This window comes from Aegilops tauschii, chromosome 7 (assembly GCF_002575655.3).
Source record: "Aegilops tauschii subsp. strangulata cultivar AL8/78 chromosome 7, Aet v6.0, whole genome shotgun sequence".
Classification (NCBI taxonomy): domain Eukaryota; kingdom Viridiplantae; phylum Streptophyta; class Magnoliopsida; order Poales; family Poaceae; genus Aegilops; species Aegilops tauschii.
Window position 1 is genome coordinate 119874585 of NC_053041.3, and position 15624 is coordinate 119890208.

The 15624-nt window shown below is 45.0% G+C and overlaps 1 protein-coding gene across 1 annotated transcript; it reads left to right on the forward strand.

Moving 5' to 3' along the window:
• Window positions 1-1263: 1263 nt before the first annotated feature.
• On the forward strand, window positions 1264-1854 carry LOC141026908 (uncharacterized). The gene has a single exon (XM_073503786.1). It carries the CDS (start codon window positions 1264-1266, stop codon window positions 1852-1854), a length of 591 nt encoding a protein of 196 aa, XP_073359887.1.
• Window positions 1855-15624: the final 13770 nt, after the last annotated feature.

A 15624-nucleotide genomic window follows, 5' to 3' on the forward strand; every position in this document is an offset into this window, starting at 1 on the left:
TATAGAATACAAGGATCTCGATTGTTACCGGAGGATTCTCTCGATGGCGACGGGTTCCATTGCCGTTCGCTTTCATCTTTTGCTTCGCCGGCTTCTCCGACTTGCCCTTCTCTTTTGTCGGCTTCTCTGACGTGCCCTTCTCTTTCATCCCAGGATTCGCCGACACAGGCTTCGAAGATGATGGCTCCGTCGGCTTCACCGACCTGGGAGCAACTTTGGGCAGAGTGGGGTGGTAATTTGGTGTAGTCATGGAAGGCTAGGTATGGGAGGCATGGGGTGGGGGCGTGGGGTGGAAGTATACGATCTATGCCGTGAAAAGCTTCGTATTTATAGGGGATTCTCTAACAACCGACCACAAGGAAATATTGGGAATTTGGGATCTCACGAAGAGGTAGTTTTAGATCACGTAATGTTTTTTTAGCTAGATTTTTTAATTTGAGAATTTTTTAGCAAGTTTAGATCAGTAATCTCAACCGTGAAGCGTTTGGGCTACTTGTGCTTTCTTATACGGGCCTATTATAATGGGATGAGCCCATTTGAAAAGTGAACATGAGAAAGGAAGCGAGGACTCCAACAGGCGCGACGAGCCCCGTCCCAATTATTTAGGACGGGCATGCGCGAGGGCGCTTTGTCCTCACTACCACGACTCTCCAAAAAACGCTTCCTCTGCCTTTGCGTCCTCTCGATTCCCTCTTCCTCTTCGTCGCCCACTGTCCCAACAATCTGGCTTCTGGAATGGTGAGTTCTCCTTCCTGTCAATTATGTTAGTAGTTCTCTAGTACCAGCACATACGATGGCCTTCTTCTTGTCATTTTCTTGTTCTCCTGCTTCTTTATTTTGTGCGCACAGATTCATCTGCCTGCAACATGTAGTCCATTGCCTTATGAGAATTTTGCACACAAATTCATCTGCATGCAACATCTAGTCCGTTGTCTTGTCAATTTCTTGTTCTTATCCTGCTTCTTTAGTTTGTACACACAGTTTCATCTGCATGGGTGATGAACAATTCATAGATACATGTTTATTCTTGATTGTTGATGCAGTTGTTTAGATAAATATTTCAAGAGCATAAATTTTGATTTTTAATTCGCATATACTCCCTCTGCAAGGAAATATAACAACTTTTGGTTCACTACTTTAGTGATTTCTTTACAGAGGGAGTACTTGTTTAGTTTAAATTGTTCATGCACTTGTTTAAATTGTTATCATGTTATTGTCATGCTTCATGTCTTATATTGGTTTCATCAATTACAGTCCTTCGGCATGGCGTTCGAGAAAGGTTATGCTGCTAGGGCAGATGGAAATACCGAAATTTTTGTGAACTACACGAACAAGGCTAGCTGTGTTGAGTACTGCATTGGCAGATTCAAATACTGGCTGCGGAACGATGACCAGAAGATAGTTGCACTGGATGTGGAGTACACCTGGCCTCGTGGTCTGAGACAGATGGCTGTCGTGGTCCAGTTATGCGTTGGCATCTACGTCCTCGTGTACCACATAAGTGTTGCTGATGAGCACTGCGGCCTGCTTGCCGCCTTCCTGCTCGACAAGGAGTACACCTTTGTTGGGGTGGACATCAACAATGAGGACAAAAAACTCAAGCGTGTTGGTCTGGTGGTACAAAACTTTGTGGATATCCAGAATATGTGGAGAGTGCCTGATCCAGTGACGATTAAGCCAAAGTATGGCTTGGCTGACTACGCTGGTTCCATCATCCACCACAGCTACAACAAGATGAAGGATGCTATCACAGAAGATGACCACCATATATGGGCAGAAGCGCCCTTGCCCTTGAAGAACATCTATTATGCTTCCACGCGTATGCCACCTACGATGTATACAGGCGCTTGGTGAACTTCCAGAAGGGGTTCGAGAGTCAGCGCCAACATCTCGCCAAACCATCTAGGCGGTCAAAGAAGTCCGGAAGCAAGAATAAATCAACCTAAAATGTTTCTTCTATTTATCTAGCTGATAGTCTGTAAACTTTATTATACTGCTAGTAAGTCGTAAGTTCAAATTTCCTGCAAGTTGAATCATCCTTTATTCTAGCTGTCTTGCCTAATTTGATCCACGTTCACGAGATATTATACTTAAGACGTTTATTTTGTTTCAACTTCGCTAGCTATGATACAGAATGCGATAGCCATTTTTACCAAAAGATTATTTTAGATTTATAATGAATACTGTTCTCAACTGGGTTTGAATAAAGAAATTTTATTTTTTTAATTACATAGAGAAAGATCATTTTTTTAATCAAAATAAGGGTCGCCCCCTCTGATTTTCCATTAACAGAAACCACATGGTCTTTCAAGCCCCTGATACAAACTACAGCTAGAAACTACAGTAATCAACTAGCAGCACAAATCATACATGGTAGCAAGCCTAGCCAAACTTAACATGAAGGTCCAAAAAATAAAACTACGGCAGAGGACAGAAAATATAGCTGAGAGATGCGTAGGCGACACCGCAGTTCCCTGTGACTCCACACTTGCGATGAACTGTACAATTCACCTGCTACATGCTCTAGCCTGTGCATATAGACCATCAGCACCTCTTTGCTCCCAACATCAGCACCTCTTTGTTTACCACCTTCATCTGCAATATAGACCATCCCATGATCCACAAGCAAAGTAGCTAAACAAGAATCATAAGATCACTATACCATTTATTTTGTAATCTCACATTATTCCTGCATTACCAAAGAGTCAAGAACACAACTGATGCCCTTCCCGCATCTCCTACGCAAACACTCATAGGTAGTTCTACCATCTTAACTCCATGATTTAAAATATTAATAAAACCCCCGTAACGATTCCATTTGCATTACAATCGTTCATGATTATAGCCAGGGAAACAACAGCCAATAAAGCAACCACCTGTGTAAGCCCTATTTTGAGTCCTGGATAGGGCCGAATCCTAGCATTTACTCTAACTGCAACATGTCCTCCTCTCATAGTCATCATCACCCAAGACATAATGAAGATGTAACCCCATAGATGCATAACTGCTATGAACATAGTTTTCGCAGTATACCTAGTGTAAAGGACACTATTGCATTGTCGTGCTACATTTGTGGCTCCTCGGTCAGCATGTTCATAACCACCTCGATCTGAAGGTCTTCACGGGTGGTGGTCTTGAAACCGAATAGAACGGCTTTATGAACCTTAAGCTCTTCACTGTCAACAAAATCACTCCATCCCTTGCCGAAGATGATGTAGCCATCATCACACTTGTGGGACTTGACCGACATGAAACTGTCATTGCACTGCCGAATGCTAGCAATCCCATCTCCCGGTATCTCCCCATCTCCTGGGGTCTTCAGGGCATCGACAACTTTCACCGGTAATATCTGTATGCACCGTCATAGGAAGAAAAATTATCAAATATGTGAAGGAGCAGTAAACAAAAGGATCTTCAGCTACATCTACATATATTACATAAGGATCTACAGTTATGGGAAACAAAAGGATATGCAAAAACACACATCAGTGTATTCACTGATTTCAGCTACAATAGCATATCATTAATCTTTTTTGGGTGAGTTCAACGTGAACGTGATGGTGAGAGGCTCAAGGAGGAGTTTTGTGCGTTTACAACACCGTTGCTTCAGAGAGAGAAAATGCACCTTGTGAAATTCTAAAATCGTTATTAATAAGTGCTGAAAATTCCTTATTTATAAAAAATTGTTTCTTTCCAAAAAAACAAACTTCAATAATGGGGTAGGTAATTGCGTCGCCTTTCTCGCCCCCCCCCCCCCCCCCGCCCCTCGCATATTCGGGCCATTTACCGCATTTCTATGGTTGTAACCTCGAAAGTTTAAGATCTTACGCGGCCACCATTAAATCATAGTAGGGAATGGGATGAGTGCCCCATGTTAAGCTCTTTGGTCCATATATGTGCCATATGCTACCAACGGAAGGCGTGGCCTCGACGCCATTCTCTACAGCTATGATGCCCGTCTGCTGTCGTTATAATCAATGCAAATTCGTGAGGGGCTAAAAATTCACCGGACCTGGCGTGGTGTCATCGTACAACCCCTAGAGGGTGTGGTAAAACATCGAGAGCGGCATGCATTGGCCCTCACATAGGCTGTGTGCAAACGGGACCATATCGCATGTCGGATCAAGCCATCGAGAGAGAATGCGTCCGGCCTATGAAAGGAGTGCGGGGCCCGGTCCTTCATTTGCCTCAAATCTCGATGCCACCTGATGTTAGACCTAGTAACCAAGGCATGTCTCGTGCATCGCACTCAACTGGACCCACAACATGCATGCACACATGTCCACGTATGAGTCTAAATGGCGGGGATGCATGGTTCGGGTACTAGCGTAAGTGGTGTGAGACCAGTTTGGATCTAGCTACCAAGAGGTAACACATGAGTCTAAACGTCTACCAAGAGGATGCATGTCCACATATGAGTCTAGATGTCTACGTGATGCTCCACACGTGGGTCTAGATGCGGGTCTGCATGTGGTTTGGATATAGCTACCAAGAGGTAACGTGCCCGATTTGTGCTTAGGCGGTGCTTCACGGGGCCTGGCGTGGTCTCGTCGTATGACCCATGAAGGGTGTGGTCAAACATCGAGAGCGGCACGCATAAGCCCTAACGCGGGCTATGTGGAAACGATGCCATATCGCATGCTGGATCTAGCCAATGGAGGGAACGAGTTTGGCATGCAGACGGAGTGCGGGGCCCGTTCCTTCATTTCCCTCAAAATTCGTTGCCGCTTCATGTGGGCCTTATCCAAAAAGGCCCGTCCAGTGCATCACACACAGCTGGATTCACACCATGCATGCGCACTTGGCCACGTAGACACCCACCGTAAACCTTTAGCCAAGTTGACCCACACCATCCATCCACCCTTGACCCCACCTCAGTTCATTGGATCTCCGACGAGTCCCTTCCCTTGGTATGCCAAGCATGTTAAAACCACACACGGCTACACATCTTGCACACCGAGATTGGCGCATCATGCACTAGTGCCAACAAACATGTCCAGCTGAGCATCTTTGCCCATTGTCTGGATCGAGGCGGCTAGCGGTGCATGTTGTCGGCCCGGTTGCCTAGCGGTGCATGCTATGGGTAGACATGAATTGCATCACATTGGATCAAGACGGCGGGGTGCGACATATGAGTCTACACGGGGAATGGTTGGCTTGGGCGCTGGTGTAAGTGGTGTGGGTCTAGTGCCTAAGTGGTGCGCCACGTGGGTCTAGACGGCGGGGGTGCATGGTTTGGATCTAGCTACCTTGAGGTAACGCGTCCGGTTTGCGCAGTGAATGCGGGCCCGTTCCTCCATTTTCGTTGATGCTTTCTCTCGGGTCGACGGAGAACAATCCAAAATCGCATGCAAGGTCCCGGCCTTTCTCGGAGCCCGCGCGTGCCATATTCGGGACATTTGCCGCATTTCTAGGGTAGTATCCTCCGAAATTCAGGATCTATACCGCGGCCACATGAAATCATTGCAGGGATTGGGGGTGACAGTTCCCTGCTAAGCTCTGGTCCATATATATGTCATGTGCGACCAATGGGAAGGGCCAGCTCAGAGCCGTTGTTAAGGGAAAAAATGTCGGGTGTCATCTGCCGCCGCTATAATCCGTGCAAATTCACGAGGGATCGGGATTTCTTGGGACCTTTCGCGGTGTGGGTGTGGTCGAACATCGATAGCGGCACGCATAAGCCCTCACGTAGGTTGTGTGTAAACGAGACCAAAACGCATCCCAGTGCTAGCCATCAAGAGGGAACAAGTCCTGCATGTGGACGGAGACCGGGGCCCGCACCTTCATCTGCTTCAGAACTCAGTGCTGCAAGTTGTGCGCCCTAGCCATGAAGGCACGTCCCGTGCGCCGCACGCCAACTGGACCCACACCATGCATGTATGCATGGCCACGTAGACAACCACCGTTCAACCTTGACAATGTACAGATGACACATGCGCACTCATTAGCAATCTAGCCTCCCAGCCACCTACACTCAAACCATGCACCGTTAGTCAGGTTGACCCACACCATACATCCACCATTGACCCCACCGCGGTTCGTTCGACCTTCGACGAGTCCCTCCCGTCGGTATGCCAGGCATGCCAAAGAGACACGCGGCTACACATATTGCACACCGACATCCGATGTCATTCACTAGTGCTAGCAAACCTGTCCACATTAGCATCTCTACGCATGGTGGACACTAGCTCATTGTTTGGATCGAGAAGGCTAGCGGCGCATGTTTTGGCCGGTTGGCTAGGGGTGCATGACATGGGTCCAGATGAAACACATGGCATCGCGTGGATCAACATTCCCCTCCTCGGTACCGGACATCGGATATATGGCAAACGAATCCGCGAAACATCCCAATGCGATAAAAGAATGGAATCCTAGAATTCCTATTCGAGAAATTTTTGGGCCCGCAAATTTACCAATTATGAGTTGGGCGCTTTAACCATTCAGCCATGGATGCTTAACAGGGATCATCGCGGTTGCTGTCGAAGTTTTGTCACATCCATTTGCCATTCCATTGTTTGTAAAGTTTTACAACATATTTTAGGAAAAATATAAAACATGACACGTGCAGATGAAACAAGCCTACAAATGCAGTTGTCCCACTGTATGACTTTGTTCTGTGTAATGAGGGAGCAGTTGCATTACACAATTTTTTGAAGGGAAGTTGCATTACTCCTAAATCATGGCTGTGCACGATCGGGCTATTCATTTTAGTGAGAAGTTGCATTTTGACGTGGCAGAAGTGGTGGTGTGAACAACGCACGGGGAGGTGTGAACGTGGCAACAAATGCGGTTGACTAGCCAAGGACTAAATCGGCCGCTCTGCGTCCCCATAGCACGCTCCGCTTCCCCATAGCATTAATCTCATCGCCGCCCCCCTCTTCTCGTACTCTTCTCCATCTAGAAATCCACAAATAGCCACAATTGAGGGTTTTCTCCTCCCATGCCTCACCACTCGCCGTGCACTTCCCGCCGCTGCTCCCATCCCGCCGCTGCACCTCCGCCGTCGAGATGCCCAAGCGCACCATGGGAGGGACGGCCGACGCCGGGGCCGACGCCATGGCGCATGAAGCATCCAAGCCCCGTGCGAAGCTGCACAAGGAGAAACCCGTCCCCGCCGGCGAGGGGTCCAGACGGCAGCAGGGCGGCCTTGACGTCGTCGACCACGTCCAGGCTCTTCATCCGGTGCAGGTGGCACCTACATCGGAGCAGGTGGCTCCTCCGCCGGAGCAGGTGACTCCTCTGCCACGCCATCTGCCTCCTCTGCCGCAGCCCGTCGTCAACGTCGACGGCGATGACGACGGAGAAGAGGTCAGTCATCTAACTCCTATTTTTGGAAATATCCTAGGTTTCCATGTTCAGTTCTTTATCTATTAATGGGCATGGCTAGGGTTTCTGATTTTCTTCCATCTATGAAATTCGTACCTAGATTCATTAGATCTATTAGGTTTCAGGGCGGATCCACATGGTGTGGGGGTCGGCTCCTCATTCTATAGGTTATCTTTATTTAAGATCTACCAACCACTCCGATCTCATGGCTCTTGTGTATCCAAAATGTGTTGATGCCAAATTTTGATAGCAGCAGCACCGGTATAGACGTACAGTAGTGCACCCGAATTTTTTTGGCTGAAATTTCTTATAAATGGTACTTGACCGGCATGAAACTGTCCTTGCACAGCCATTTATGTGGGCCCCGGTAGCTGCTCTGGCTCCTCAGACGGAGCAGGTGTCTCCTCTGCCGCCAGTGACGCCTCGTGTGCCCGAGCCTGTGGTCGTCGGCGACGTTAGTCATCTATCTCCTTTATTTTTTTTTAAATCCTAGGTGTGCTCTGGTCAGTCCTTTTCTCTATTTTTGGGGAAGGCCAGGATTTCTTTTTATCTTTGATCGATTGACTCCATACCAATATTCTGTACATGTGTTAGCTAACTAGCTAGGTTACATGTGTTGAGCTCTGTATAGGAAATATTTTGATCTAGATAAATTATTCTACTAATAAATCCACCTAGGTTTGGTGACTGCTAATACAAATACATAGCCGGACCTTGAAATTGAATTGCCTACATAGGTGATTGTGAAAATATTTTCTGCATCTTAACGATAACAACACCATGCCTTGTTTATGAAAATGTCATATTGTATGGTCATGAAGTAAATAATCATCATTTTCTATCATTCATGTCAGTACTGTCATTACGATGGACAAAGAATCTTTTCACATGAAAATTTTAGGTATTACTCCCTCCATTTGAAAAATATTGTTGTGGTTTGAGTTTGCAATATAAATTTAAACATTGATCGATCTTTGGTTTAAATGTTCCATAAGTGGCTGCGGCAATGATTTTAAACATAGATTATCTCTAAGCAATGGCTATTTTAGAAAGAAATTGGATATCATCAATGTTTTACTTGAGTTGTTTTAATTAGTTCTTTTGTAGGGTTTTTATCATTTATGCCACCAGATGTATGAAATCCTGGATCCGCATCTGTGTAGCTAGATTACCTTTTTTGAGGCATGTATATGTCAGTTTTTGACCTACATAAATTATTCTGCTAATAATCCAGAACAGGTAGCTCCTCTGGCTTCTCTGCCGGAGCAGGTGGTGGCTCCCCAGCCTCAGCCGTGTATTCATCTGCCGCTAGTGTTGCCTCCTCTGCCCCCACTTGTGGTCGTCGCCGACGAGAACGAAGAAGAGGTTAGTCATGTATCCCCTTTATTTATTTATTTATTTATTTATTTTGTAATATCCTAGGTTTTCTCTGTCACTACAAGGAAAATAAGGTATTAAAATGTTGAGTGCATGTTTGGTTGCACATGATCGATCTTTGGTTTAAATGTTCCATAAGTGGTTGCGGCAATGATTTTAAACATTGATTATCTCTAAGCAATGGCTATCTTAGAAAAAATTGGATATCATCAATGTTTTACTTGAGTTGTTTTAATTAGTTCTTTTGTATAGGGTTTTTATCATTTATGCCACCAGTTGTATCCCACTACTCAGTTTTTCCATTAGAAGTTACAGCCACTCAAAAATGACATCGATTCGTGAGATGCTTAGTCAAAAATGCCATTAGATGTATAAAAATGCCATCGTTCCGTTAGATGTTTGATCAATAATGCCATTACACATTTATATTTTCATGTAAAATTTGTTCACCATCCAATATGACAAAAAAAACCTAGTCCCACATTTTAGTTCTCTCTATCTCACAACGATAAATGTGGCCCCACTAGTGAGGAGTAAGTAAGCGAATAATTTTACAGGAAAATAAGAACGCTATTGGGATCAAGTGGGCCCACACTTTATTGTAGTGGGATAGAGGGAGAGTTGGCATGTTGGTCCATAGGTATTGATTGATGCCATTATAACATGTCAAAAGATACTTGAGATCACAATAATGATGTGCAGTGGCATTTTTGAGCATGTGTCTAACGAAGCGATGGCATTTTTTAGCAGTAGAAATTCCTAGTGGCGATACTGAGTTGTGGTACACAACTGGTGGCATAAATGATAAAAACCCTATTTTGTAAGTACAACATTTGGGATCACGTATTTTCAGAATTCGTAATAACTACTTTAGCTAGAATGTTAAATGGTTCAGGAACATTGATGGGTGGGGTATCGATCAACAGGGGAAACTTCCACGACGATAACATGGGGACTTTCAATATCCATCATCATTAGCACACAAAATGCTAACCCTAAATAGATACAACTCACTAGCTATTTTATCTAGTCATGAATGTAATTTATAATTCATTTTTTTTCATTAGTACATCTGTATGCTCTCTGCCATGTTACATCATCAGTTCATGCATTTTTACGTAATAAGTGAATTTTGTTGCACTAAAGGGCTGTTTGGTTTATGACTAAATTTGCCAAAGATTGCCACACCTAAGGTTAGGCAAGTTTGACCAACTTAAGTGAGTGTTTGGTTCCAGCCAGACCTTAGGCAAGCCACACTTGGGCCCCACATGGCACAGACACAAAAATTGTGGCAAGATTCCCTTAGGCTTGCCAACTTGTGGCTCTCATTTTGATGAACTAACCTTAGGCAAGGTTGGGAAAATGTGTGGCAAAATGTGGCAATGCTAGTGCTCACTTCGACATGTATGGTTGATCCTTCATTTTTTTATATGGTACTATCCCATTTAGTTGCTTATGTAGCAACTAATAAGTTATGCATTTATTTTTTCAACATCATTTGAAGATATTTTACGCTGTCATCAATTACATTATGTTTCATAGACTCTGTGCCTGCTGAATTCTCATATTAAATATACTTACGCAACATTTTGTACTACATGTAGGTCCTAAGTGATGACGTCGACAGTGACCCAGAAACCCAGAGGATCTACAGGAGGCAGAAGGGAGCTGGACAGTGGTGTGCTAGAGAAACGTGTCAGGCCTAGAATCGGAAAGGGGGGCTATGGATGCCCTTACTGCAACAAGCTGATGAAAGGCGGCCTGTAGAGTGCCATTCAGCATGCACTCGGAACATCCCAAGGCAGCATCAAGAATGGCTACTCTTTCAGGGTGAAGCACACCGCATACGCCGAGTACTTGTTGAGATTGGTTTTAAGATAGAATGACTAGAACTGATGCTCTTTTGGTTTTAACTATGCTAAGTGTTATGGTTGAACTATGCTATACTTTGTTGGTGAACGCTTATGGTTGAATTATGCTATACTTTGTTGGTTTTGTATATATGGAAGCGTTGAACTAACTATGCTATACTATGTTAATTGGTGTGTGGTTTGGCATCTCTGCTTGTTAAACTTGTGCTCAATAATCATTGGCTCGTTTGAAGCTAGTTAAGCTTGTGAGCGCTCGTTAACAGATTCTGATGTGTTGTGGTATACATGTTGAGTGTGTAGATGTGGTTTTCAAGAAGGAAGATGGTGACTAAAAAAGGAAATGCACTAGTTTGCTGCTTCCAAAAATGGCCACGTAACATGAAAATTGGTGTTATGTTGATACTAATGAGCTACTCATGAAACTCGTTAGCTCGTTCACTAAGAAGCGAGCAATGTATAATGCATGGTCACAAACTTGAAAGAAAAACCCTAGTTTTGGTATATATATATATATCACTAAAAAATCTAATCGTATTAAGTTTCACTCAAAATATATTCCTTGTGAATGTCTTGATGAGATTGGTTTGAAGATACTAAGGTGTTTCTGCAAATTGGAGCAAAGAAGTGTGGTCATGTTCCAAAAATGTCACAGCTTACATAACAGTTGTTAGATGTAGATCTGATGGTCAGAAATGATGGATGACATGCGCACCACCATCACAAACTGAGTGTTTTATAGGAGTAGAGAAAAATAAACTTAAACCACCCGGGAGGGGGGAGGGGGTTAGTTCATTGCGTGGCCTTTATCGCTCCGCTACCATCTTCGGGACATTTATAGCATTTCTTGGGTTGTAACCTCAAAAAATCAAGATCTAGATCACGGCCACATGAAACGGGACCCGATCAAGCCAATGAGAGGGAACGAGTCCGGCCTGTCGAGGGAGTGCGGGGCACATACCTTCATTTGCCTCAAAACTCGGTGCCACTTTATGTGGTCTCTAGCCACCAAGGCCCGCCCCATGCACCACACGCCTGCTGGACCAACATGATGCATGCACACATGGCCACTATACACCCATCGGTCAACCTTGACAACGTGGACATGACGCAGGCACACTTATTAGTCATCTAGCCACCAACCATGCACGCCTAGCCAGCTATACGCAAATCGTGCACCGCTAGTCAACTGCACATATTGCACACCGAGATTGGGCATCATGCACTATTTTACCATAAAATGTGTCTAGTTGAGCAGCGTGTTGTTCATGGTTGACATGAGGGCATGGTTTGCATCGAGGTGGCTAATAGTGCATGTTGCCGGTCGGGTTGGCTAGGGGTACATGATATGGGTCGGTATGAACGCTGTCGCATCGCACCGCATCTGATTCCCCTCTCAATGGTACTAGATGTCGTAACGACATGCATATGGTAGACGAATCCGCACGATGAGACAAATGTGAACTAACTGCCATGGTTTAGGTGCATGTTTAAACTCAATATTTAGGAATTAACAAATAAATTAAGCAAATCAATTGTTTTTACATCAAAACCGATGACCACTAGTTCTGAATTTTCGTAACTTTTCATCTGCCATTGCTTTGTTTCTGAAGTTTTACAACATATTAAAAAAATACAACAAGACACGTGCATTACTCCTAAATCCTTGCTGTGCACGATCGTGCCCATCTCAAACCTGCCTAGCAGATCAGGGGCGGTGTGAACAACGCACGGGGTGGTGTGAACGTGGCCAAAGTAGTACTAATTAAGTCATCCCAAAGTCTAGAGCCGTCCGCTCCGCTTCTCGATTATTAATCTCATCGTCGGCCGCGTCGTCCTCTTCCCCATCCACAAATCCATAGACGAGGGTTTTCTCCTCCCACGCTTCACCGCTCGCCGTGCACCCTTCCCGCTGCTGCACCTCCTCCGTCGAGATGCCGCGCACCTCCGCCGTCGAGATGCCGCGCACCATGGGAGGGATGGACCACGCCGGGGGCGACGCCCGCGCCGTCGGCGAGGGGTAGAGTGGGCAGCAGGGCCGTCTTGACATCCTCGCCGCCGTCCTGGATCTTCATCCGGAGCAGGTGGCTCCTCCGCCGGTGCAAGTGACTCTTCTGCCATGGCTGCTGACTCCTCCGCCCGTGCCCGTGGTCGACAGCGACGATGACGGAGAAGAGGTCGGTCATTTATCTTCCTTATTGTGCCAAATCCAAACTTTTATCTTGTCAGTGCTTTCCTCCTTTTTTGGGGAAGACTAGGGTTTCTGTTTTCCTTTAGTCAAAGAAATCCATGCCTAGATTCTGTATATCTAGGTTCAGGGGTAGGTCCACATGGGTTCATGGGTGTACTTTTTTCACTAAACTTCATGCCAATTCGTATAAGACTGCTTGCTTCTTGGAGCCCAATTACCATTGATTTCATTCTATGGTCGTGCAGTAAATAATCCACATTTTCTGTCATTCATGTTAGTACTATCATTATGATGGAACAGGAATTATTTTCACATGAACATTTCAGATATTACTCCCTCTGTATCAAAATTATTTGTGGGTTTTTTGTTTACGATATAAATTTTTGAACACCCTAGTGTCAAATCCTGGATCGTTTGCTGTCTAGCTAGGTTACATTTGTTGAGCCATGTATATGTCATTTTTTGATCTATATAAGTTTTTGTGCTAATAATCCGGCACGTGCGGGCTTGACGTCCTTGCTGCCGTCCAGGTTCTTCGGTCGCAGCAGGTGGCTCCTCTGCCGTAGCCGGAGCAGGTGGCTCCTCTGCCGCAGCCGGTTCCTCTGCCGTTGGTTCCTCTTGTGCCCGAGCCTGTGGTCGCCGTAGACGTCGACGAAGAAGACGTTAGTCATCTATCTCCTTTATTATTATTGTAAAATCCCAGGTTTTGTGTGGTTTGTCCTTTTCTCTAATTTTGGGGAAGGCCAGGGTTTCTTTTTTTCTTTAATCGATGAAATGCCTATCTAGATTCTGTAGATGTGTTTCCTAACTTGCTAGGTTACATGTGTTGAGCCCTTTAGAGGTCATTTTTTGATCTATATAAATTGTTTTGCTAATAATCCGGCTATGGTTGGTTATTGTGCTTATACTATTTCGTAGCTGCACCTTGGAATTGAATTTCCTATGCAGATGATTGTGATAATAACATAAAGATTGATTTGTGCTGAGCACGAGTTATGCACTAGGCAAATAAGGTCTTAAAATGTTGAGTAAATGCTTTGCTGCTGTTGTTCTTTGAGCACTGATTTTTGGTTTTAATTTAATGATCTACCTAAGTGATTGTGACAATGATTTTAAACATTGATTATCTCTAAGCAGAGGCTAATGCATAAAGAAACTGGATTTCATCACTGTTGTACTTGAGCATTGTTAATTAGTTTCTTTGTAAATACAAAATTCTGGATCGCTTCTTGTCAGAATTCATAATTATCCCATTGGTTGTTTATGTAGCACCTAATAAACAACACACTTCTTTCATCAAGATCATTTAGGGTTTCGGGTTTACGCTATCATCTATAATATTATGTTTCATAGACTCTGTGCATGCTGAATTCCCATTATTTACGCAACATTTTTTACTACATGTAGATACTATCTGAAGACGTCGATAGTGACGAAGTAGGCCAGATGATCTACAGGAATCGCAAGGGGAGGGAGCTTGTCGGTGCTATGCATGCCAGACATGTCAGGCTTAGTGATGGGCGCTACGGATGCCCTTCGTGCAACCGCAAGATTAATAACACCCGTATGAGTCTTATCCAGCATGCACTCGGACGAGCCGGTAGCCGGGTGGCACACGCGGCCCTTGCTGAGTTCTTGGAGGGGGTTTAGGGCAGTGCGCGCACCCTGGCAGCCATAATGGAAGCTCTTTTGGTCTGAACTAGGTTAAGTACTACCTTAGTTTGTGTTATGCTGGCTAGACTTTATGGATGAACTATGTTAAGAAGTACCGTATGCTTACTGAACTATGGTACAACTATGCATGTTAAGTTGTGTGTCGACTACATATCTAAAGTACCAGTGCAATGGAATTGCAGCCTTGAGCTGCATTCAGCTTGGTAGATGGAAATCCAAGCTTCTCTTATAGCAACCTAGGATTGGAAATTGATGCTTTAGTACTCCCTCCGTCCCAAAATTCTTGTCTTCGATTTGTGTAAATACTGACGTATCAAATCATGTTTTAGTCAAAATTTTGGGACGGAGTATTTTCTTGTTGTTTTTTCAAATTATTGTCACACGCCTTTTAGTTTATGACATCACGTGATGACATTGCTAGCATCACAAATGCATGCGAGACGTGACGACTATCGATGCATGGCTTGAGGGTCTAGGCGGCCAACGGTGCATGGTGTGATGTCTAGATGGCCACGGAGACCATCGTGTTGGTTGTGGTGTGGCTACATGATGATCACGAAGTCTCGATCCAAGTAATACTATAATGGCCTCTGCGTACATTTCTTTCTCAGTTTGAAATTTTTAGATCACTTGATGACAATTTGATCAGATGTTTCACAAGTCTTGAGCACCAGGGTTTATGTACAAAATTTTCAATCCCCAACCCATCCACCCCGTACACGATCTTTGGATTGCATCAGGTAGATGTACAAAATCCAGTTCCTAGCGCCTGCCCCAAGCACCTACGATTGTGATTTTTTTCCAGTATCCTAATTAAGCGCCTAAATAAGCCCGCTGCATTGTAGGTGCCCAACGCCTATGTATTTCCGCTATAGTAGGTAACTACCAATTACTCCCCGCATCTCTCCCCCTAGGGTACGCTCTAAAACCATCGCCGCCGCTCACACGCCCGCCTCCCTGCCGCCGGATATGAAATCCACTCGTGGAGGTCGATTGGCCGTCGTGACAGATCGGGGCCATGGACGTGGGGGGCCTGTCATGGATGCCGTCGTGACAGATCGTGGACTTGCGGGGCTAACCACCGACGTCGTCATCCATTGCATGGATCAGGATCCCCACGAGAAAGCTTTGGACTACTCTGTGTCCGACCCAGAGAAGCATCGTGTCAACGAGGAGGTGCACTACCCC